The following is a 25809-nucleotide window of genomic DNA, read 5'->3' on the forward strand; positions in this document are numbered from 1 at the left end:
GTTTGGGGGGCATAGCCCACCACTAGGAAGATAGTATAAACTTATACCTATTCCATTCCTGAACCAACTCCAAATTACGTCACTGAGCTTAAGCGCAATTTGAGAGGGCTAAGCCTCTAATCCCCCCAAAATAAATCGTAGTCCCTCCAAAACCTTTATATATCTGGGAGCATGCACATAGTACATAGGTACATGTACATTTTAATAGCCCTCCCCAAATTTAAAACCCAAATTGTGCCTATGCCATTGTGTTGCGACTACAAACATATTTATTTACGTACATGAAAAGGCACGGAATACGACCATATACAAAAGGGTATTAATGTAAAAACAATGATTATAATTTTGGATCCGGGGAAGATATAATTAAGAAGAGACGGTATTCTTAGATAGAAATAAGTTAAAAAGAGTGTGGATAGAAGTGAAATTAATAATTAAAATATTTGATATTAATTCATTATTAGAAATGTTTGATTTTCTTGAAGTTTCTTCAGCGTACGTCTTGGCCCTGGATTTTTCTTTGTATCGGGTGTGCGTAGACTGGGGCTCCACTGTGAATGGCAAGACAAGACCGCCTTTGAGGGCACTAATGGTGGTACAGGTGGCGTGGTCTTGAGGTGGCCATTCTTATGATGGGTGTTCAACAATTTTTTTAATTATAAGGACAACCTTTATAGTTCGTGTTATGTGTGCCAGAACATAACGCACATTTCGCAGACAGTTCCGAAGATTTGACACAGTCCATGGTGTTATGGTTGTTCCCGCATTTGACACAACGTGGTGATGCACTAAGTAAGAGCGAGTGTGTCCGTATCGCTGAAATTGTTTGCATCGAGGAGGGTAACGGTAAATAGTAACAACTATTTTGGTGTTAAGGAGGGAAGATAATTAGAAGATGCTCCGGTTAAAATCAATTGCTTCTAGGACTACGGTGAATAGTGGTAGAGCCTGTTTGCTAATTCGGTGGCGGACGTTTAGCACACTTACGATTGAGAAGCCCAAATCCCGGAGTGCCTTCTCTATATCTTCAACAGCCAACAGGAATAGTATGGTTCAGATTGAGGATAAACACTTTGAAAGGGTGGATATGACGGGGTGCCCATTTATGGCATTCTAAATCCGAGTCGTTGCAGTAATCGACAAGTTTACTGTAACAATCAAAATTACGAGGTTTGATGATTAGAGAGGACCCCTTGTGGTGGTAGCCGTAAAGCCATCGGTACCCACCGCCAGAGATATAAAATCTGCTTTCAACGAGGAGTATTTAGTAACATTACTTATGACAATTGGCGGTGCTGGCATGCTCGCTTAACCTCGACTTTTCCATCACCGGGGTGTTTTGATGTTGGCGTACTAGGTTCATGTTGAGCCGAAAGTGAGAATGTGACAGGAGGGATGCTAAAAACCTCGGGGAGATTGTCAACCACGGAGAGGGGAGTGAACCGATTTGACGTCACATAAGACTTGCTTTTCTTTAGACTTGTATCGAGATTTGACGAAGAGGAGGACGACAAAATCCGTTTGGTTGACTTTTGTGTAGTGGAGCGGGATATGACAGACGGGTTTGCGTATCATCGTGCTAAGCACGTCACATACTCACATGTGAATATAATTAAATAATAAAACTGATAGTAATTACGTGCGCGACGACGTAGGTAGTGCAGAACATGCGTGCTCGACGGCGGACGACACAGAACTGCAGCCGTAACGTTAATTGCGTATTATATGTATAATAAATAATAATGTATGTACCTATAGAGTTTAGATAATATGTAATGTGAACATTGTGAACAGTGTACTTACCTATGTTCTATATGTAATATGTATCTAATATTATTTATCATCGATTTTTTTTCATTTAAAATAAAATATTTTCATTATATACTTAGATACGTAGGTATACCTATACGAGTTGGTATAAAAAATGGTCTACATATAAATCTGGAATGTGTACGTATAAATGTATAATATATAACTACCTTTTTTTTCCAGTTCAAAACCGAGGAACGGGTGCGAACTGTTGCTGTATCACTGTGACACCCGTTGCTGTATCGTTTATTGACCAACATGTTAAGTTATACAAAAGTGGGGGCCTCTAACCACCCAGAAAAGCTGGCTTTCGGCCCACGGAATAACAACACTATTACCCTACCCGTCCACCTCTCGACTGCCACCTCCTTTTACCCGAATATCGTCTCCACCAGCCCGTCATACGCTAAACTCTGCTTTTCCGCCTACCCGCCGCCCATTACGGACAATAAAACAGCTCCACTGAGTCTTCCGGCTCCTCGCAGACCGCAGCGGAAGCACCAAGGATCAGGAATATAACTAACTATTAGGTGGCTATAGGTGGCTATAGGCTATACAGTGAAACCTGTTTATGATGACGGTCACAAGACCATCACGTCACGTTCCGTTTTAAACCACATTTGTCACTTGTCAGACCACACCATAAATGTATTAGAAAATAAATTAACTGAAATTTCAAAGTACGAATGACTGACTCGATATCAGATTTTTAATACATATCTGAGTTTTCGTTTTACTTTTGGAAAGTTTATGAAGGGATTTAAAAAAACATACTCTTCTAGCCAGTAGTTGCTACTCCTCCCAAGTCCTGGTCATCATCACCAAACGATGTGTCTGAAAGGTTAGGTTAGCCTTAGAATGGTTTGGATTAGTTCGTAGTATAAGTAACTTAAAAAAGCGGGTAAGTGGATGTCGCTCTGCTGTACATTAGGGGGTGGGGTGGACTAGGGTAGGTTAAATTTGAATGCAATGATAGGTATCATTGTATAAGAAAAACGATTCTGAACGGAGATGATTTGTCAGTCTAGGATATATTATACTTAAATATTGTCATATATTCTATTTTGAAACAAATATTTTATTTTTCAATTAGGACGCATTTTGCATAAGGCATGGTTAATCAATTTTTCCAAAAACATTGCATGTAGTTATCATAATTTATAAATTAATAATACCTTATATTATCATAGATATACATATACCTGGTTTGAGGATAAATCAGGCAGGTTATCATCGTTACGTTATTTCGTAAAAATTTAAAATTTAAACGCACTTAAAATTTTTCCTATAATGATGCTTTGATTTTTCTCTATAGCTACTTGAAGGAAAACTAATAGAAAACTTAGTGTTGTATTTTTAATCCTTAGTTATAAACACAAAAAATTTTATGATTTTTCAACTTCAAAATTACTTGCAAATTTTCGCGTTTTCGACAGATTTCGTAAAAATTTGAACTATAAACGCTTATAAAAAAATTGTGACTAACGATTTTTAATTTTTTTTAGCTACAATAAGAACAACTCATAAGGAACCTTGTATTCAATTTTCAATTTTTTTTGGTCATCCAAAATTTTTTTACCGACACTTCAAAAAACAAATTCTCATAAAAATCGAAAATTTCAGTGGTCTATAAATAACTCAAAAAAAGTAAAATTTTGAAAATTAAACTGTATATAGATAACACTAACATAAACATATGGTGAAAAATTTAAGTAATTACAGTGATTATTTTTGAATTACAACCATATAAAAAAAATCGATTTTTTTTAAAACTGTTGGACAATGTTTACTTTTGACCTTTATAATGCACCAAGGATATTTACTTTTCCATCGGAAACCACCCCCAAAGTTTGAAATAGAAGCATTATTACGACTAGTTATGCTGTACAGTATACACAGACAAAAAAAAACATAGGTACATCATTGTAAAATCAATACATTCATCACTCGAATCAATAGACTAAGAATTGGACATACCTGGCTTACACATCGTCATCTCATGAGACGAGAAGACCCAGACCTATGTGCAACTTGTGAAGAAGCTTTAACTGTCAAACATATCCTCCTATACTGTCGAAACTACGCAAACACCAGAACAGCCTTAATAAATCTGAGCATCTATATGAAGCACTTGGACCCGATCATGAAAATACTGTCAAAATCATAAAGTTTCTTAAAATAGGTAACCTTTTTGTATAACCTTATCTGACATTTGTATTTGTATCTATTTTGTACTTTCTATTATTTTTTTATTTTTTATTTTTTTTTCTCTTCGTCTTTCTCTCACTTCCAATGCTGTACTTCTATATTTTAACGTTATACCTTTATAAATAATCTACATTGTACTTAATATTCATAATGTTATCTAGCACCTAATTTAATGTTTACATCGTACAATATGCCAATAACCTTAGTTGTTGCGGCTTTAATGAAAAAAAAAAAACATTCATCACTCCGTTCAGAATCTAAAATAATAGTATAATAATAAAAGAAATCCAAAACTATTGCTATTATAATAAATATTTGATTAGAAACTTAGGTCCCTAGTTATTTTTTAAATTACAACTTATTTTTACAATAGTTAATTTTGAAAGTTGGTACATACCTACCTATTCTACATGACTACATTTTTCACTTTTGGCTCACATTGACTAAATTTATTTGTAGGGCTTCAGCCCTCCCCCCCACCAAAATTTTAGACCTAGTTGCGCCAATGGTTTTAACTTTTAATTGAATGCGTCAATTGGTTTTTCGTGTTAATAATCACATAAAATGTCGATGTTTTCCACGAATTTCGCTGTGTGAATAATTTAAGTATTTTTGTTAAGTACTGATTTCATATGATTCTTTCAGGTACGAAGCCAGAAATTTCCAGCAGAGGATTATTTAGGGTTGTTAATTCGATAGGTATGAAAACAATAACCCAACACCTAACCTAACCTAATTACTGTCAATACTAAATAAATAAATAATATATATACAGCAGAATTTTTAAAATACCAAAATTTAGCGTCACTAAAATTTACCACCCGGGGCTCAAGCCCCACCCCCCTGACTCCCTTAAATACGTCACAGTCAACCTATATATTTATATCGCGCATGATGGCAGTATTAGAAACTATATGTTGGGTAATTGAAATTGATGCTGTGAACCTACACTATGACAGTGTTAATAATAGTCTAAGGTAGTAATTAGGTAATTAGGCAGGTACTTAATTTATAAGAACTATATAGGCAGAGATGGGTAAAAATCATCACTCTAATCAGTCTTATAAATATTGTAGGATTTTAAAGTAATGCATTTTGATTGTGTGTAATTTTCTGTGGTGAACGAATCATTAAGGGTAAGGTAAATTTGATATCTCAGATTCTCAGATAGGTCTGAAACTCTTTACTGTTCTTATATCCAAGCCAAAATACAGCACTCTTAACAATAAAATCCGTTTTCCAGTTTCAGAGATTTAGATTACTAAAGAAAAATTCTAGGCACAATTATCTACAAGCTTAAATACCTCATTATTACTGACTACCACGAGCTCTTGAAATTTTAAAAATTCAGATTTTATTCATTTCAATTATAGGTAAGTCAAGAGAGTAAATTTAAAATGTATAATAAATTTTTTATTATTATTAAAGAAATAACCCTCGGCAACTTGGCCATTGGGATTGTATAATATAATATATGAACTTGATTATATATATCTATGTAGGTATATAAATAAGTTTGAGTGTCTGAGTTATAAACTAATTGTTTATAACTGTTTCGTTGTTAAGGCACTAGCAAATATGGGATTTATTAGTACTTACATATTACTTATTTAACAGTATCAATTTAACTGCTTAAATCACAATTCTCTAATTTACTTATAGAAATATAGGCAATGTTCTTAAATTAAAGACTTAACGCGAAATATTTTGCTACTTTTAAAACTCTTCCTGCGGTCATTGGCCGTATTAATATGGTTAGGTATTTATCGTGTGATAATCATACTGCTAAGAATTCGTGAATACCTTCTAAAAGTCTGAAACTTTGTCAGGATAAATTATTAAATTAAAGAATATTAGTTAGAACTCCATAATGGATTAGATAACTCATATAATACCTATATATTTATAGACACTTATAACTGTGAATTTTTTTTACAGAACACTTTCATATGCGAGCAGTAAATTTACTTTAAAAAGTTACCTGACAACTACTCGACTTTAGACGGTCGTTTCTAGACCGTTTTAGTAACTATCATAATATTCATGATAAAAGAATGGTTACTAAAATCAATAAAATCTAATAAGTTTAGACCTAGCAGATACATAGGTACGCATGGGAATGGTGTATTATTGTTATTTATATTATTTTTCAAATTTATACGACCGCTCGACTTACATCGAAACAACGGCTATACCCATTACGTCAAAATATTTTATACTATTTCGGATTTCCGCTTTTTTTTTTAAAGAAATAAAATCTGTTGACCCGTTGTGCGTATATTTTCTCAGCTAAACATCGTCGGAATTTTAATACCTACCTATACTTATATCATATTTGAATACGTTCGAATGTGCCGAGTAAATATAGGTACCTACCTAATAAGCATATACATTTATATAGATAAACACTAAAACACTATGCGCGATCAGATGGTATACGTCGTATTATGTTCAATATTGTGTAACGCGTTGTCATCAACATCATCACATCGCAACGGTTACCGAATAAAAAGAGGGCCGTACCCGTGTTGACCTTAAGGTGTGCGGAAACGGAGGAAAGTGTTTTTGAAGACGGAGAAATCTGCAGCTGTGCTTGTGTGTGTGCAGTGCATATTTATATAAGTACATATATATATATAATTATGTACCGGCACCTATCTATATATATATAATATAATAGCGATGGTATATATATTTATATACGTTCGTCGTGCGCGTTACACAAGCAGTGGCAGTCGTGGATTAAGTATATAGGTATACCTACTAATATAGGTAGGTAGGTATTATTACAACAGCGGTCGACGACGTGTATACCTATCCATCCGATATAATATAATAATATAATGTACAGGAAGTTTTCTTGATATGACCGTTTTATTATAAAAACCGTCTGCGCATGCGGTTTTATCTATATAGTATAACGTTATTATCGTAGTCAATATTATTAGTAATATAACTAATATTGGTTAGGTATTAGCTATATCAGGTCTGTGTAGTGTGAGGGGTAAACAACAGCTGAAACAACTGTAAAATATAATATGCAACTATTTGTATGTTATGTTATTATTAGCATAATATTTGTATAATAACATTTGTCGTAAGTGATTTCTATTCACATATGTACCTACCTATAACTGATATATTATGACGTATTTACAAGGTGTCAAAGTACAACAGAATGACCTGAAAAATTAAATAACTTTTATTGTTATCACTATTTAAAAAATAAACTGTTACACCGTGTATGTTTGAAAAAAATGTTTTTTCTTTTATGGTATTTTAAGATTTTATTTTTTTTTTAATGAACCTGTACATTTAGATTCTGAGTGGACCAGTAGAATGATGATTGTATTGTAATTGTGTTTTAACCACTATATGAGGGTTTTGTAAGTCATCACATTTTGGGTCTAACGATTTTTATATTCGACTGTGTGGGTGTTCTCCGAACTTGCGGCTTCAGATTTTGATCATAAGTAACAACATAACTCAAGTAGATACATACTATTCAAAATAATCTGAAAAAATCTAAACAAATTTGTCAAAAAGAACATTTTTACATTATTCGATCTCGACTAACTCATTAAATAAATAAATACAAACATTTGAAATTTCCATCTAATATTAGTGTTTTTAAATTAAAATAAATTATAAAATATCAAAAATACAGTCACAATTTTTTTTATAAGCGTTCTAACTTTTAAGTTTATATGTTTAGAAAATTCAACAATATCTCAAAATTTTGTAATTTATTTAAGAAAATTCTGAAAATGTTACTTTTAATAATCGAGGATTGGAAATTATTGTTTAAATAAGATATTTAAAATTCAAAATATGTCAAAGTTATTAACTATTTAATCAAAAACCAACGACTTAAGCTAATTGTTTTGATTCAAAAATTATACTCTAGAATTGAAACTTTTCGACTCTGCAGCGTATATTATCACTAACAATAATTTTAGTCAATAAACAAAGACATTTTCAAAATATTCAGTATAATTTCAAACTTTTTATACCGCAAACCAATTCACTAACCTAACCAACATTAAGATTAAGTTTGGTATTAATTTTTAAGTTTATACATAGCTAGTAGTATTATATTATAAATTAATATTAAAATAATTATTATATTATTATTATGAAGATTATTATCTAGTATCTACCGTATTAGAGTATTACTGATAGAAATCAAAATTACTTATTTTAATAGGTACTTATAAATATATGAAAAAATATCTTTAGAAATATAATATAAGCTCATTGCTCACAGACCATCTCAGCTCAGAATTTTTTTCGTAGGTATATGTTATGAATAATGATTATAATTGAATTTAAATTTAACACGTCATCCATTCAATGATCCACTCAATAACGAGAAACACTCGACGCAAACAGAGTGACTTATACGTTTTTTTTTTATTTCTCATTCAGATTTCAAAATTCTTTAGAATTTTAAATGATTAGTTAACATTTTTGATATAATTGATAAGTACCTATAAGTGGGTATGTAAAGTTTTTATGAGTGGATGATTGGAGTGGTACCTCTAGCCCTTAAATTGATTTTTTCACTATACTCCGATGATCCGTATTTATCAAACTTTTAATAGTTACTACCTACCTATTTATTACTTCTAGGTTATTTTTTCAAAATTTGATTTTTATAAATTGAAATAGGTAGGTATAATAAATAGCCACCTTTTCAGAAAAATAATATTCTACTAGATATGAAATAAAAAATACATACTTTCCAAAAAATATAATAATAATAAATATCAAAAAGTTCGGCTCCACAGGTTTGGCATATGATATAGAAGATTCCTCTCTGAAGGCCATCGAAAAATCGTGAGTAAATATAATGTGATCAATACGTATTCTTTTAAGGACAATATCTTTTTTACGATTAAAATATGGGTTTCATCATCGATTAGTAACATCTTTGATCTCATCTAACATTTTTGTTTTCGTTCCAAATGCTTTGACATTTGATTTTAATAGTAAAGTTTATATATTTTTTTGAGTCATCATGCGTGTGATATTTAATTGATTAAAAAAGTATGAGGCTTGTTTGTTGGCTATTTCAGTACCTATTATTCCCGAGTATCCAGATATTTTCATGTTCATCATCAATATATATCTTTGCTCAAGTTGGAGGCTTTGTCAAGATTTGTTTGCAATATAAATTACACTACTCAAAGAATCGCTAAGGACTTTTTTATTTAAACTTTAAGTAAAATATTAATTTCAAAAAAATTGTACCGCAGGACGCAGGTATTTTTGAATTGAATTTTTTTCTATTATTACACCAACTACTAACACCAAGTCATATACATATTTAATTCAATTAATTGCCTAGTCATCTGTTTATTGTTTTGTTAACTGTGGTCAGTCACATTTTGAATAGACATTGATTAATATGGATTCACTAACATTTAACATCGAGCATGTAAGCTATACAATTAATTGTATTTATATTGGTGCAATGGTGCTATATAGAATTCATAAATATATTGGATTTGGGTTTAGGTATATATTGTAGGTATAGGTAAATTGGTCTTCAGTTGTTTATTTATCCATATTCCATATAATACGTATCGATTGTAATCGTAAACAACAATACGAATTGCAACCTCAACATTGCGTATTATGTATTTATTATATATTATGACCATGCGCGATACACCAATTCGTTCCTTAATATTTTTAATATAGGAAGTTTATCAACGATTATTTTGGGTAGGTGCCTGTCTCATAAATTTCAAGGATTAACTTTCTAAAAGTATCTATTCATATACTCCAGTCTCCAATAATTCAATGCATTTAAATAGTTCTGTTTGTTTCAAGGACAGCTGAGTGTTTTGGAACGACCTAATATTTTTACGCATAATATTTATTTGATATGAAAATATTTATCTCTATTCCCAAGGTTATATAGGTTCTCTACCAATTTTTTAAGAATCGTAAGTACCTAATACAGTTATTCAGCGTTCAGTCTAAAAAATCTAATATATCTTATAAGTTAAATTATTTTATATTAAGTATATTGTCTAGGCACATCGTAAATATATTAACTAGGTATCTATATAATCGTATTTTTTAGATTAGTATATATTTATTTGCCTCTATAATACGTGTGTGTATGTGCGTGCGAATGAAGGTTTCACACGTCAGTGTATAGACACAGGGTAGGATTCCAAGCCTCCAAGAATTTTTCACAATTGGGTAGATATAGATTGAAGATTCGACCCAGATAATTTTAAGAGCATATTTTTAAAATTGTCAGCAAATTACAAAGCCTTGTAGTTGAGTATTTTCAATTTTTGTCTATTAATATGTTTTTTATACTTAGCCCGTATCATATTTAATTCTTAGCTGTAAAAATCAAACATTTTAGAATATTGATTGAACCAATCATAGGTAACTTTTTCTCTTTTGTTTTGAGGCTTTTTTATTAAATATATATAATATAATATAATATATGTATATTATAGTGCTGTTAATTTTAAATTTTAATAATAAAAAAAAACTTTCAAGTATAATATTATAATATTATTTACCATATTAAAAATTGTAAATCTCTTGTATGTGCATTCTAATTATATTATATTCGTGGTTAAAATTTATAAATCATAATATTGGTATTATAAATATATCTATAACCGTAATATGCACTGTGCGTCTGTGTGTACCATATTATAAATATTTAATCGATTCTCATATCAAATATCAATGTATCATAATTAATTTTAATAGGTACTTATACGTGCTATTATGTTTCGTTGATAATGTTTTGTTATCTTTTGACTTGGATTCATAGTCTTATAGACAAGTTATCCTAAAACCTATGCTGCTTAGTTGCACACGTATATAGTTGCTTGTGTAGTATTTTAGTAGGTAGGTCGTAGGCCGTAAGTAGTTAGTACCCTTAGTGTTGTGTCTCATGTGCATTGTGTATACTGTATAGTTACTAAAAACACCTAGATATTGGTGAAAAACAATCAGATGTAGCTGATTATAGTACATTAACCTTAAGTAAATATTAGTAAGGTATGAGCCCAGTGCCGATGCTCTGATTCGGGAGGCCTTGTGAAATTTATAAAAACAAGGCCCCCCTCCCCACTTCTTGGATAAATGATGAAAAAATAATTGTTACAATCGTACAAAACACCATTAAAAAATTGCGAGGCCCTGTGCGATCGCACTTCGTGCACACCCCTCGCACCGGCATGTATGGGCCACATACCGAGATCATTTACGTTACGTTTTACATTTTAAAATGTAAACCTTTAATTTTCGAAGTTCCTAGCAGTATCTATTGAAAAATATGACAAAACAACGGTGAAAAATCTCATGTCACGAGTATTATCAACTTATTTCAATATTTCGACCATTTTTGGATAATATAATAAGTAGGTACAAATAGTACAATAGTACAATATTGATTTTCGAATGCAATGCGTGACTATACAACCGGCTATTGAACGCTTTTAAGTTTAGAGACACTCATAAATTGCAATACTGCTGTGATGACCCATCTGCTTATCTCAGTTTTTTTCCATTATTATTATTGTATTTATTAATCAATGTATTTATCACATTCATAAATAAATGATAAAAATGTAATTGTTGTATCACAATGGTATTTATCGGATTACATAACTCTAAGCGATTATTAAAACGATGAGTGGTATTGTAGAATATTGTCTATTATTATATATTTGATGGTTATATTTAATATGCTCCGAAAAAAGTTTAATATTTTTTTTAATTTGTAGATTTGTGTTAGAATTCGGGACCTGATGATCATTTGACGAGTGTTGATAGTGATGGTAAAGATTATTTATGAAGACATGAAAATGGTAAGTAATGTGAAATGTATTATATATACTTACTAATAAATAATTGATAATTTTATAAGTGAACCCACTTGAATGATTGCAAACGTCATAATTTTTTAATAATATACATCATGCACAGTCATAATGACTATGATATGTTATGTATTGTTTGTCTCATAAGAAAAAATATTAAATTTGCAGTTATTTATTCTTGTAATATATTAGTAAATTGAAATGTATAATATTATTATATTTCTAAACTGAGGGTTAATTTATAAGAACACTCAAGCCCTCCTCTCAAATATCACTCATACTCGTACAGTTTGCAATCACATATAATATGTATTTATATATTAATTTTTTTTTTACTTACATTAAAAGTATATAATTAATACTTGTATGATCTAGTTCAAAATATTAATTTGAAGGTAGGTATATTCTATTGACATGTACAACACTAACGAAAATAAGATAATTGATCTGTATAATTAGTCCACAGGCTTTGCTAACCAGCCATGTATCATTATTATTCATATTATGTTATCGTCTACTGCAATGTCCTGATTGCAGTATAAAAACTGCACCTTTGCCGTTAAGACGAGCGATATTTCCTACTATCTCCCTTCCTTGTGTTATTATAACAGAACTATCTCAAGAAGGATGTGGTAAAATGGTTACGTCATTATTCCGAGCTACCATCAACAATTGGTTATCCCGTCACATGTACCACAGTATACGTATTCTGGTCTTGTAAGACACACGTGTAATCCAAACGATCTTTCTTAATTGTCTCACTCTTTAATGGTACGTAAGTAATAACTTTAACTAACTTATTTTAAAACGTCAAAATTATAGTCTAATTATATTGTGCAGGGTGTTTTAATCGTGTTAAAATAATGAATATCAATAACAATACTTTAATATTTTACTGTTTATAAAAAGTTTTTTGATATATTTGACGTCTACTCTTGATAAGTAAATATTATGTTTTTTATTGTTTTTAATTTGAGTAAATTGGATTTGTTCTTGCCATTTGGAAAATCTATGAGACTATATAAATAGTTTGTTTTTTGTTTTTAATAATAATTTTCTAGTTATTTGTATATCTATTTAATCAGTATTCAATTCTCACTAAAAAATTTACTATAATTTATTAACAAATAAAAGTAAAATTTATTTATTTCAAAAACATAAAACTACCTACACATAGAACAATAATTTTAACTGTGCAAAATAAATCAGTGATAGCTTGTATTTGAATTGCACTATAGGAATTTATATCTACTTCATAAAAATTATATAGCTTACATTATGCTCGCAATATTTACTAGACGTTATTATATATACTTTTGTTAGAATCACACTTGGATCTCAAACACGTATTCTAAATAGTAAAATCTTCCTAAACTTTAGCATGTATTATTTATACATTGAACAATTATTATAACTGTCATAATATGTATTAATAATAGTTAAAACACCTCGTTTACATTCATATCATATTATTTAGCATAAGTAAGAAAAAAATACTGTCACAATAAACTGTTGAATCGCATCAGTAGATTGAATAAAATAAATTTTGAAAGTTTTCCAAATCAATCGAGTATTCGAGCTATTACATCATTTAGGTATATACATTTTTCTACAGGACTGCGTTTAACTTTGATAAAGATATATTATATTCTTCTAAATGCACGTGCATAAATCTCGAATATGATAAATTATACATAATAGTGCGGTAACAACGTTTAAACATTTAATTGTATGTAGGTACTATAGTAAAAATATAAAATGATTTCGCATATTAAAATCATAATTAGGATACCGGAAATTCTCATCAAAAGTCGGAACTACAGTATTATGTTCAATAACCCGATCGAGTTTGTTAATATTAGGTCACTTGCTCTCAGGATATTTTGTACACAATTATGTAACGAACGTGGTTGTTATGAGCACCCAACTGGTTTCTTACGCGCTGACCACTTTCACTCAGAAATCATTCCGTATACCAGGATATATAATAATAATAATATAAAAATACAATCGCGTAGTGTATACTCGTAATATTAAAACAAGATATAAAATACTAGTTTTTTTTTTAGTTATGTCTCATTTTATTTTATTTATATTCCTATATTCTACATAACAATATGTTTATGTCTACAATTTTTCGTAGTTTTAGTTCAACAGTACATTGACATTCATCGACGTATTTGATATAATATCAAAACAAATAAAATATGATGTAGGTATGTATGCGGAATATTATTATAATTTAAAATTCAAAACGATTTGTGCATTGTGCGTATATTATAATAATAAATATTTTTCTGAAGTGCTATAATATAGTCGGACAAATTTTTGTTGGAATCATAATGATAAAGGCAGATACAACGATAATACATAACAAATAATTTATAGTACCTACCTATACAGCTATTATACTTACACAACACTAAATTGATTAAGATCAATCTGTAAAAATTAAATCTTATTTAGGTAAAATACGAGTATAGTTAAATAAATCCATCATAATATATTATAAAGAAAGTGGGTTAATAGTATGAAATTTTCAAACTTCTAAGTTCTACAGCATAGTTTTGTAAACATTTTCGTGTAATTTAAGAAATGGTTTTATTAAATAGATCAAATTTTATTAAATTTGTCATTCTAAATGTCAATTAAATATCGAGTGCATATATTAGATGGAAACACTATATGATTGAAAATTAATCAATGATTCGTTGTACGGCAAAGGATCTTTTAATTTCAATTTTTTTTTATTGAATATAATAAATGAATATACTTAATTCGTAAACTGATTTGTTAATGAATCTTTAACCTAATCTTAATCTAACCTAACCTCGAAGAAGGTGAAATCATTAAACAACGAATTTAGAGTCCTTTCGTTTAAGTCCTCGGAATGTGCTTCAAGAGCTCTAATACAGTACGAAAATATGACAGAGAACACTTATGTGAAATACAAAACGAAATAATAATACTAATAATAATAATAGGTAGTATTTTTACATTCAAACTGACTTCGAGTTCGATTAAAAAAATATGTATACAATGCTTCGTGACGTCATACACGTATTGTACATGTGAATTGTGAATATGTGACATGCATAAATATTACAAAAATATTAATGTAAAAATCGACAACCTATCTAACGCATACATTTTTTCATTTGGGAAAATCATAAAATTAGAAGTTTTTGTTCATGATGAGTCGTAAAACATAATAATCAATGAAACGTAATATATTATAGGTACAATAACATTTATAAATTAATTTAAAAGCAATTTTTTAATTTACTAGAACCATTCTAATCGTGACGTAGATTTTTGAAATGACAAATATTGTTGAGGTACGTGTTCAGTAACGTTATTATATAAATCAATGTTGTTTTAGGATATAAAAAAATATCGGAGTCTGGGCTATAAGCTAATATTTTTTATTTATATATGAATGTTAGTTATCATGCGCAAGATAATCAAGTATTTTGTTTAAATTTGAAAATTTAGCCGCACCCCATATCTGTATTCCGTAAGTTCGTATAGGCATGATAAATTGCTAATACATTAGTAGTTTGGTATTAAGATTGAGTTTTGAATGGCTACCAAGTAATTTTTTTTTATCAAAGCTACCAACATATTATTTACTGGGTAGTACATCGGATTGTTATATATGTTATTCATAATTTATTTGTTACTGTGGAGCTGTAATAATTTTTATATTGGTACTTTTCTTTCTAATAGTTTTAGAGGGGCGTATTTAATTTTTATATGTTTTGCCCAACTGAGACGTTTGTCAAGCGTTAGGCTAAAGTAGTGATATTGGAGACTTTTGGTATTGTTTATACATTTAGTTATTTATTGTTATAATAGTATATACTTATTTTTCATAAATACCTACTGTTAAACAAATTAATCATAAATCATCACCAATTATATATTTATACCATAATACTATTATAATAATTATAATATTTTAATACCGAATAGGTAATATCTTAAATACGTTATTATCAAACTCGTAGTATGGATGGGAAAGCTATGCAAATATTGAATGCAACTGAAGATTTAGGGTCCAGTTCTCTGGAGGGGACCTGCAGTGGTAGTGTGGTTTACATATAGTAACGTATCATAGATTCATAGAATACAGTAGGATAATGCAGTTTTTGGAAGACATAGGTTATAAATTATATGTACATACCTATATTACTTATACTATAATTAGTGTGTACCAACATTTTATAATTTATTTGAAAAATAGGTAGGTACTTATATTTGTGTAAGAATAAATCATAGGTACTTTAGGCATAATATATTAGTTTTTTTCTTTATTTCTATATATTTTATGATCTAAGATTAGCTTAAAATCAGTAGAATATATTATAAATTATTACTGGATAGATATTGGTGAATATTTAAATTGCATTGTTATAGCGGTACCTAATTAGTGGACATTATAAGAGAAAACAAATACAAAACATTTTTGTTGTCATTATAGCTGATTGATTTTTACAACAGTGAATATGTCTTTTATAAACTCTGTAGTCTGAGCGTATTAACTAAGTTATATAAATATAGACATACATTTTTGATTATATATGTAGATTAATAATTATTAGTGCAGATTTTGCCTCATAAATTATAATAATATGTGATTTGTGAATATAAATTTAGGCAAAACAATAATACATTTTCGTAGGTAACGTATATTTTTTAATGATTAAAATTTGATTATTTTTAAATTTTTAAACCATACGCCCATACTCCATATTTTGTAGGTACCTATTGGCTATTTTACATTTCACATTTTAAATCAATTGAAAATATGTAGTTGTATTTTATTGCAATAACACAATATTATTTTTATTTCGTAGTATAGTTTTAATGCCCATTTTAAAAACATTTTTTTTTTGATTAATTTCTAGATTTTTTATTTTTTCTACGAGCTTTTCTTCTAAGCTTGGCTATTTAGATAGTTAATAATATATCTGCATTTAAATCGTTAAAGTATTATATACAGGTATGATACTCTATATTATATAGGTACTATAAGTATAGCTGGTATTTATTATAAATGTAAAACATAAAAATGGTTAATCGATATCGAATTTTATTTTATAATTTGGTATTACAAATTTACACATGCGTTGTTTTTGATAATATACAACCTTGGATGTGTTTAAGAAATTTCAATTGAATTAATTTTAGTGATTAACTGTGCATAATGCGTACCTCCGGTGGAGTTTGCGTAACTATAGATACTAACTGTAGAAATTCTCACATCATTTCTCAATGATTCGGCTTATAGTGTCAAATAAAATTTCAAGAATGCTATATCAATGAGTAAAATATTGTGACAATGTACATAAAAATAAGCATTAAAATCTTTTTAAAAAAATGCTCATTAAGAGCTGTATAGGCATGTATATTAGAATTACGTATATAATGAACATTTATATTATAGGCATATCAATAAAATAACAAAAACACGGTTAGTTATAATTATGATTACTTAATATCTCGACAGGGAATAATAGTGTAAAATAAATATGAAATTTCTACTCCTCCTTGCTACACGTTTGATTAATTCTTAAACAATTACATAATTGATAAACAATAAGTCAGAAGTATAAAGTGCTTAACACTAAATTAGTAATTATCTTTAACATGACGGACATTTCAAATTAATAATAAACGATTTAATAATTGATGAAACTATTACATCTGGGGTTTACTGAAAAGTGTTCTGTATGAAAATACAAAAATAATATTGTAATATTGCGAATATTTGTTATTTGTATCATAATATTAATATTAATTAATATAGTTGAAGGCTTACAAAAAAATTATATCATTACGATAATTTTATTTCAGGTGATGAGTTGATAGTATAAAATTGTTTAAACATGGAATCACCCGGAATGGCTCTAAGTGACAAGTATGGAAGTGATAATCCACCAGCTATTGTGGTCAGAGGTGCATACAAGAGATACAGTCCTCACAGTGTCGTTCTTAGAGGCCTGAATATGACTGTACCCGAAGGAACTATGTGAGTACTATAGACTGTAAATGTTCAAAATACAATCAATATTTTTAAGATACCTATAATTTATATTTTTATGTTACTATATTGACCATACGCCTTAAACTTAAAAAAATTTTAGTTTTGATTTGTTTCGAATAATTTATAATGTAGCCAAAAGACCTTATACCTAAACATTTTTATAATTGTGAAGAAATTACTTTCTTGAGGAATAAAAACTCAATCTATCTATATTATAGTTGATGTTGTACCTATATATGTATAGTATATTCTTCAGTTATGAGGAAATTTAAGCAAATAATTACAATTTTCACGCTATACATTTATTTTATAAACATTAAATTCTGAATGTAATCTAAAAAATACATTATTGCTATTTAACAAAAATATTTTGACTTTTACTTTCATAGTAAAATAATAAGTAAGTAAAACAGAATGGTGTTCATGAATTTGGGAACAAATCTCGTTACCTATCGTAATATAAAATTACCTATATAATATTATATTAATCGACAAATTGTGTGTACATATATATATATATATATATATATACTTATATCATAGTCGGAGAAAGGCAATTACTATTTAACTATACATCAGGGTCATTGATGCAATGACATAATACAAATATATACTGTACATCATAATGTCTTTACTAATTATGTAAACTTTCTATACCTATCAGTTACGTTTTATACTGTATATTGGCGTACCGCAAAAACTAAAAGTTAAATAAAGTTTATTTACAAAGGCAATGCAATTTTGAAGAAATCTTAATCAATATCATTTAACTCCAAGTAATAAATCAATTAACATTTTGAATAGCACTTGATCAAAATAATATTTAATTGTAACAATTAATTAATATAGCTGGTAGTATTGATTGATAGAAATATTAGTGCCTGCTTAAAATATTATAATATTTGATTTCTGGGTTTTATATGATTAAGTTAAATATTTTATTAGTATGATAAAGATAGGATTATAATTTGACTTTAACCATCATTTTGGAGTTACACACATGTGTAAGTCTGTATACTACATACATAATAAATTAGTAATATCTATGTATAGTAATATTAAAATATTTTATCGTTACACATTAATGCCATATTAAAACCCATTAGCTAATTATTCACATTATATTGAGAACACTTAACGTTATACATAATCTGTATGAATGTATGCAATAATGATAATAGTCAATAGGTACCTAATAATAATATATAGGTACAAGACTTAATCATACCTATTATATTCATACGCGTTAACCAGAAAAACTGCCGCATTTTTGTGTATAGACCAACATCTAGTAAAATATTTAAAAAATAGAATATGTAATATTATCTGTACCTATATTTAAAATTGAGAAAGTAAAAGCTTCCTAACTTATCTTATGGCTTGTATAATTGATCGGATTATTTTGGTTTATAGATATGGCCTTCTCGGTCCCAGTGGTTGTGGAAAAACTACATTACTCAGCTGCATGGTTGGACGGTGTCAGCTCGATGCTGGGGATATACAAGTCAAAGCTAGAACGAAGTCTAACATTGGATACATGCCTCAAGTAATTGTTATTAAAATATTTTAGCTATAGATACATTTATTTAAATATTTTCATTTTTCTTTTCAGGAACTCGCTCTGTACCAAGAGTTTAGTATTAAAGAAATAATGACCTATTATGGCCGTTTATTTGGTATGAGTCATAAACAAATAGAAACCAGAACGTATGAACTATTAAAATTTTTAGAACTTCCTCATGAAAATAATATCGTTAGTCGACTAAGGTAAATTTAAACTTATATTATATTATAGGTACTGCCTATGCATAATAGTATAGCTATCAATGATGTTATTATAACATTAGGTACCTATTCAAATTAATTGTAATTTAAAATGTCAAGATTTACTATTATATTGTTGTATTTTTTTTAAACCTCATCAAAAACAGAAATATAATTATGTATCTTAATAGAAACGTATTAATAGCTTAAGTAATTATACTTAATAGACTACAGTAATATCATTTTTTTAGTGGCGGTCAAGAAAGAAGAGTGTCTTTTGCGGTCGCATTGCTTCACGACCCTCAACTTCTTATATTAGATGAACCTACCGTAGGAGTAGATCCCGTGCTGAGTGCTAGGTAAGTACCTTAAGCTACGTAGATATAATGTCAGTAAAATTACTTGTGTGTTTCATTAATATTCTGTATATTAATAATTAATTACTTATTGAATTCCTGTAGCATATGGCAACATCTTCTAGACATGACAGCCAATGGAAATAAAACAGTTGTAATAACCACGCATTATATTGAAGAAGCCAGACAAGCTCATACGGTAGGTAATCATTAGCTATGTAACTATATAAAAAGAATATACGAGTTAATGAAACACAATATATAAATATATTAATACTTTATGAAATAACGCGGGGGTGGTTATAAAAAATATCAGTTGATGATATTAGATTCTGAGCAGATCGAAAATGTATTGGTTTTACAATTATGTGCTTTTATTTTTGTGTCTAAAACACTTATTCTTGTAGAAGAAATGTATTGATCTCCAACTTCAAAGAAGGTTTTTGGTAGAAAATTGTATCTAGTTGGTAGTTTTGGGTGATTGAAATTGAAAATTCTCGTACCTATTATTTTTATTTTTATTTTTTTTTAACAAGAAATATACAATCTGTACCCTTGGGCACAATAAGAATATGAGATATAATATTTTTTTTTTTAACACGAAAACATGAGGGAAGAAGCCATCTAGTGAAAGCACTACCTATTTGTTTATTAATAATTTTAAAAAAAATCGAGAGTTGAGTGCGGAGGAATGTTTGCTAACATTTTAATATTATTATTAAAACGATTAATTGTTTGGTAGCCACTAGCCAGTTAATAACAATCTTTGATTATGTATACCTACATTGATATGATGAGCGCTAAAATGTCTTAATCTACTCAGCTACTATTTAGAGCACCGTCAATCCAATAAATACATTTTACGATAGTATAGAGAAATTAAAACAACATGAAAAGGCACGAGTAGAGAAAATATCTATTGGTATTATTCAGTATATAGGGAAGCATTTATGATGATTTATTTTATAATTTTTTTTTTCATGAGAATATTTTTGTTCATGTGTATAGATTATATATTTTGCTCAATATTTCATTTTATTGTATGTTTACAGATTGGGCTAATGCGAGATGGTACTTTGTTAGCTGAAGAATCTCCCAATCAACTTCTTTTAAAACACAACTGCTCAACTTTGGAACAAGCTTTTCTAGAGCTTAGCAAACGCCAAACAAGAAGCAGTATCATGGACAAAGAAGATGAAAATTGTGTATGTCAAAATTAGTTATATGTGTAGTTTTATTTAAAATTATGATTTCAGTAATCATTATAAATATATTTTAAAAAATTGTAAATAATTAATATTTATTTTTTTTAGAATATTGAAACATATCCTGTACCAGATAAAAAACCATTGGCACCATTGAAACCAGATAATATTTGTTCAAAATCAAGAATTTTAGCACAATTATTAAAAAACTTTTACTGGATGAAAAGAAATATACCGTACGTAATAAATATTTAAATAAGTTTATAATTATCTCGAATCAATGACTACAAAAAAAAAAAAATCATAATTCGATTATTACAATTTTTATAGTAACAAAATTTCTATTAAGATTTAACCATTCATATCATAAAACCATACAGTAGTATATTTTACCCAGTAATACAAACCGCTAAGTTAGGCATATTATATATTAAGTTATATAATTTTACTGTTATACATATAAAAGTGTCCAGTTCAAAAATAATTAAAACACATTAATATCATCTTGCGTTAATTTTATGTAGGATCATGTGTTTCCTAATGATCTTGCCTGTTGTGCAATGCTATTTATTTTGCACCTGTATTGGTCGTGATCCCCAAGGATTAAAATTAGGAGTAGTCAACGAAGAGCTTAAAAATGGTATGTCAAGTTGCAGTAGTTATCCGTCGAGCGGATGCAATTTCAGTGTACCGTTAAGTTGTCGATATTTACAAAACTTGAAGGATAAAAGTTACAAATTGGTCAGTATTAAAATTACAGTTATAAGTTAACTATTTCCAATGTCGATTAAAACCAAATAACAATACGTACAATTGCTAAATTAGATCGAGTACGATTCTCTGGACGAAGCGAAATTTGCTGTCAAGAAGAATAAGGTTTGGGGAGTGTTATATTTCGAAGAGGGTTATTCAGAATCGCTCGGCGCACGAATCAAAATGCCCGATAATTTAACTGAAAGGACCCTAAATATTAGTGATGTCAATATATGGCAAGACATGTCCAGTATGTACTCAATATTATATCTATTATTATAAACGCAATCTGTTATTTATTGTAATGTTAAAAATCTTTGTACATCATTGTTACAGACCAATACGTAAGTAATCTATTACGAAGGGATATGCTTTCAAGGTATGTGATGTTCTTAGAAAGTGTATTCAGAGATTGCGATTGGCCCGTTGCAATGGCCGATATACCGATCAAGGTATAACATTTAAAAATTATTGTTGGACATTATTTAGTATAAAAATACGTTTATTTGTTGTATTGTTTAGTTGGAAGACGCAATTTACGGAGATAATAACCCAAGTTTTGGACATTTCACAGCCCCAGCTATCATATCACTGTTGGTTTATTTTCATTATATTAAAAAATAAATTCTTAATGATATAACAGCAACGCGCACTGACCAACATGTTCTTACGATATACGACATTATAGACAATAATAAACATGTGTACATTGCGCGATGTTATCAAATTAGCACACTAATCCACAACAATTAATGACGGCGTGTGCAATATCCTTTTTAATATGGCAATATTTTGATCCACAGATTCGAGTTCTATCTCCCGATGGTGTTCACCGTGGGAGCGATACTCATGGAAAAGATGGGAGGATTGTTGGAGAGGAGTCTAGTTGCCGGTATAAGTTATTTAAAATACTATCATATCTAAATTGTAAACAGTTCGAACGCCGCCCTGTGCATCTATTAAGACTTATCAAATCTTTTTTTGTTTTCAAGGCGTCACGGTGACGGAAGTAATATTGTCTCACATTGTGGTCCAGTACATCGTTTTGAGCGTTCAAACGGCGTTGATGATGTTGGTGTTGTTTGTGTTCTTTGATAATCCTATGGTGGGGAGTCTAGTGTGGTCTCTGTCGTTGCTATTCCTGACGGGGACCAGTGGAATGTGTTACGGTGAGTAAAAACTATATATATATATAGGTATACATATTAAACATAATTCTCTATAAAATAGCTGGACAACAAACGGTTTCTGGGGGGCAGAATTAAGAAACGTGCTTGCGTAGCCGCATTCTACACGTTCTTGTCTCGATGACTCAACATGAATATTTTTATTTTTTTTTTTATAAAGGATTTATGGTCTCGGTGTTCTGCAACACCGATACGTCTGCCACATTCATGGGCTTGGGAAGTTTCTTCCCTCTAGCCATGCTTAGTGGGATGATATGGCCACTCGAAGGCATGCACTGGATATTGAGATCAGTTGGATGGATTTTGCCGATTACGTTATCGACGGAATCGTTCAGAGCTTTATCTGCCAGGGACTGGTCAATAACGCACCCGACTGTCTACAAAGGATTTTTGTCCGCGTCCGGATGGATCGGTGTGTTTATGTTAGTTACCATGATTGTGGTGAAGAAAAACAATGGTTTAAGGAATGTAACCAAATAATAATATATGTAAATAAAATGTAAATAATTGTATTATAAGTCATGTACAAGTAGTGATTACGTCCGTTAAATACCTATTATATTGTGTAAAAATGTTGCAGACTATTTTTTATACTGTTAAAATTATGATTAACAACATTTTTTTATCAAGTTCTTTTACTATTTAATAATTTTAATCTATTACAGGCTATAGCCTATAAGTATGTACACAATACATTATATATATATCATATATATTATAGATTATAGAACTACCAATTTAAGTATACATTTTAAACATTTAAACTAACTTTATTGATAAATAATGATTAACGACCATTGTTTTTACTTGAGTTGATTATACCATAACGTATCTAAATTGAATTAGTGAAAATTATTTTGTTAGGCTATGTGATATTGGATGTTATAAGTTGTCAGAATATACAGAATATACGTATATAACACAATCCCTTTCACATAAGATATAATATAATATTTGTGTTTATATTCACATGCGTTAAAATTATATATTTAAATATTGTCTATCTAACTATATAAAACTATAAAAAATAAAATTGTTTTGACTGTTTTTGATTGTAGGTTGACCTGAAATATTATATGGAACGATTAGTACCAAAGTTCCAAAATTATATTGTTCTATATTATTATTATTATGTGATTTCGTCTACGAAATAACTTTTCTAAAAAACTTCAACGATGTATACAGAGTGATCCTTTTAACGTAAAACACTCATTATTTCAGAAAACACTAACTTTTTGAATATATTTTTTTACATAAGACGTGTCAAAACTTCATTTTTCAAAGGTTCCTCTTAAAATTTTTACACAGGTTAAAAATAAAACAAAAGTATACCCGCAGCAGTGCAGCGTATATTACGATTTTCACTAATCACAAAAATTAATTTTATACTAGCGTGTAAATACGCAGGGGCGTATCAAGAAGTAACTTATGGGAGGGGGGGGGGCGTCCTCAAAATACAAACATTATCACGCAAAATTAAGGATGAATAGTTCAAGCATTACTCAGCCATTTTGTCGTGTGATCTATTTTATAGGCATCTTATGTGTGTTTTTAAAATACTAAATAACGTAAATATTAAATTATATGACTATACCCGGAGTTGTGAATAGACTTTTTTAACTACATCACTGTCGTAATTCATTTTTATTTATTTTTTTGCTCGTGTCAGGCGTTTGACTGCAGGAGTGTGAGAGTATGTTAAATAATAATAAAATATTACAAGTAATAAATAATAAATTAAGTAAGTACATCTTACTATCTTAGTGTGTATTTAAAAACACATAATTAGGTTTATCACCATCGCATATTCATATATACATGATTAATAAAGTCATCAACAATAAATAACAACAAATTAAAAAAAATAATTATAAAATTACTAAATAGTTGAAAAATTTAAAATTTAAATTCATGTGTGTTTTTATCTACACATGCTAATACAATTATTTATGTATGTACATTATACATACCATATATTATAGGGGTAGTCAAACCACGGCTCGAGTATTTTTCACTATTACTTTTGTAATAATAGTTATTATTTTATTTTTGAGACATTTTTGATCTCCCATTTTTTTATGTATAATATTCAAGTTAATTTAGCAATTATAATATTATCCTTATAGTCTTTCATGACTGAATACAATTTTATTTTAATGAGAATGCAGTTAAGGTATCATTGATGGTGAAGTTTTTTGATTTGAATAATATTTTATTGAAATAAACAATTAAATATTTATAAAAACAGTTTTATTAAAACGCATTACCTAGCCATTTATTGTACTAAGTATTATAATCAAATCGTATTAATAACATAACAGCTTTATAGTTAATACCTACACTCACTTCGCGACTGATTTGGTCACGTTATGGTTTGTACAATACGAATTAGTGTGAACGAAAAATTGTAATGTGATAGTGTGTACTTATATAGATGTAACGCTGTGGTTGTACGTATCTTACTCGACATTAGATTCAAAATTAAAACTCTGCAAACTTTATATGAAAGAATTTTACAAGCCTTAATGGTACCTATAGTATAACTGTTTACATTAAACCAAATATTATTTTACAATTATTTCAGTGTGGGCATTGAATTTGAGTTTCAAGAAA

The 25809-nt window shown here is 29.1% G+C and overlaps 1 protein-coding gene and 1 long non-coding RNA gene across 6 annotated transcripts; one reads left to right on the top strand and one right to left on the bottom strand.

The window, feature by feature from the left end:
- Positions 1 to 246: 246 nt before the first annotated feature.
- LOC149055206 (uncharacterized) lies at positions 247 to 1682 on the bottom strand. Of its 2 annotated transcripts, none has more exons than XR_016191952.1 (2): positions 1278 to 1682; positions 247 to 1148 (listed from the first exon to the last, which is right to left on the bottom strand). It is a non-coding gene; the product is annotated as an uncharacterized LOC149055206 (long non-coding RNA). The 2 variants fall into 2 exon arrangements; XR_016191953.1 differs by having other exon boundaries at positions 1228 to 1682.
- Positions 1683 to 11783: 10101 nt separating this feature from the next.
- Positions 11784 to 24453, top strand: LOC107169773 (ABC transporter G family member 23-like). 4 transcript variants are annotated; one of them, XM_089228509.1, is made up of 15 exons: positions 11784 to 11870; positions 17742 to 17916; positions 19345 to 19477; positions 19544 to 19698; positions 19947 to 20054; positions 20157 to 20250; positions 21104 to 21256; positions 21365 to 21492; positions 21781 to 21997; positions 22082 to 22259; positions 22346 to 22461; positions 22532 to 22602; positions 22813 to 22901; positions 23002 to 23178; positions 23357 to 24453. In XM_089228509.1, exons 2-15 carry the CDS (start codon positions 17774 to 17776, stop codon positions 23674 to 23676), a joined length of 2082 nt encoding a protein of 693 aa, XP_089084635.1. In that variant the 5' UTR covers positions 11784 to 11870; positions 17742 to 17773; the 3' UTR covers positions 23677 to 24453. The 4 variants fall into 4 exon arrangements, with proteins under 4 accessions (XP_089084635.1, XP_015375104.1, XP_015375105.1 ...); XM_015519618.2 differs by lacking the exon at positions 11784 to 11870 and adding an exon at positions 12495 to 12653; XM_015519619.2 differs by lacking the exon at positions 11784 to 11870 and adding an exon at positions 12498 to 12657.
- Positions 24454 to 25809: the final 1356 nt, after the last annotated feature.

Source organism: Diuraphis noxia, unplaced genomic scaffold, assembly GCF_037042655.1.
Source record: "Diuraphis noxia isolate RWA-SAM2 unplaced genomic scaffold, SU_Dnox_SAM2 contig0005, whole genome shotgun sequence".
NCBI lineage: Eukaryota > Metazoa > Arthropoda > Insecta > Hemiptera > Aphididae > Diuraphis > Diuraphis noxia.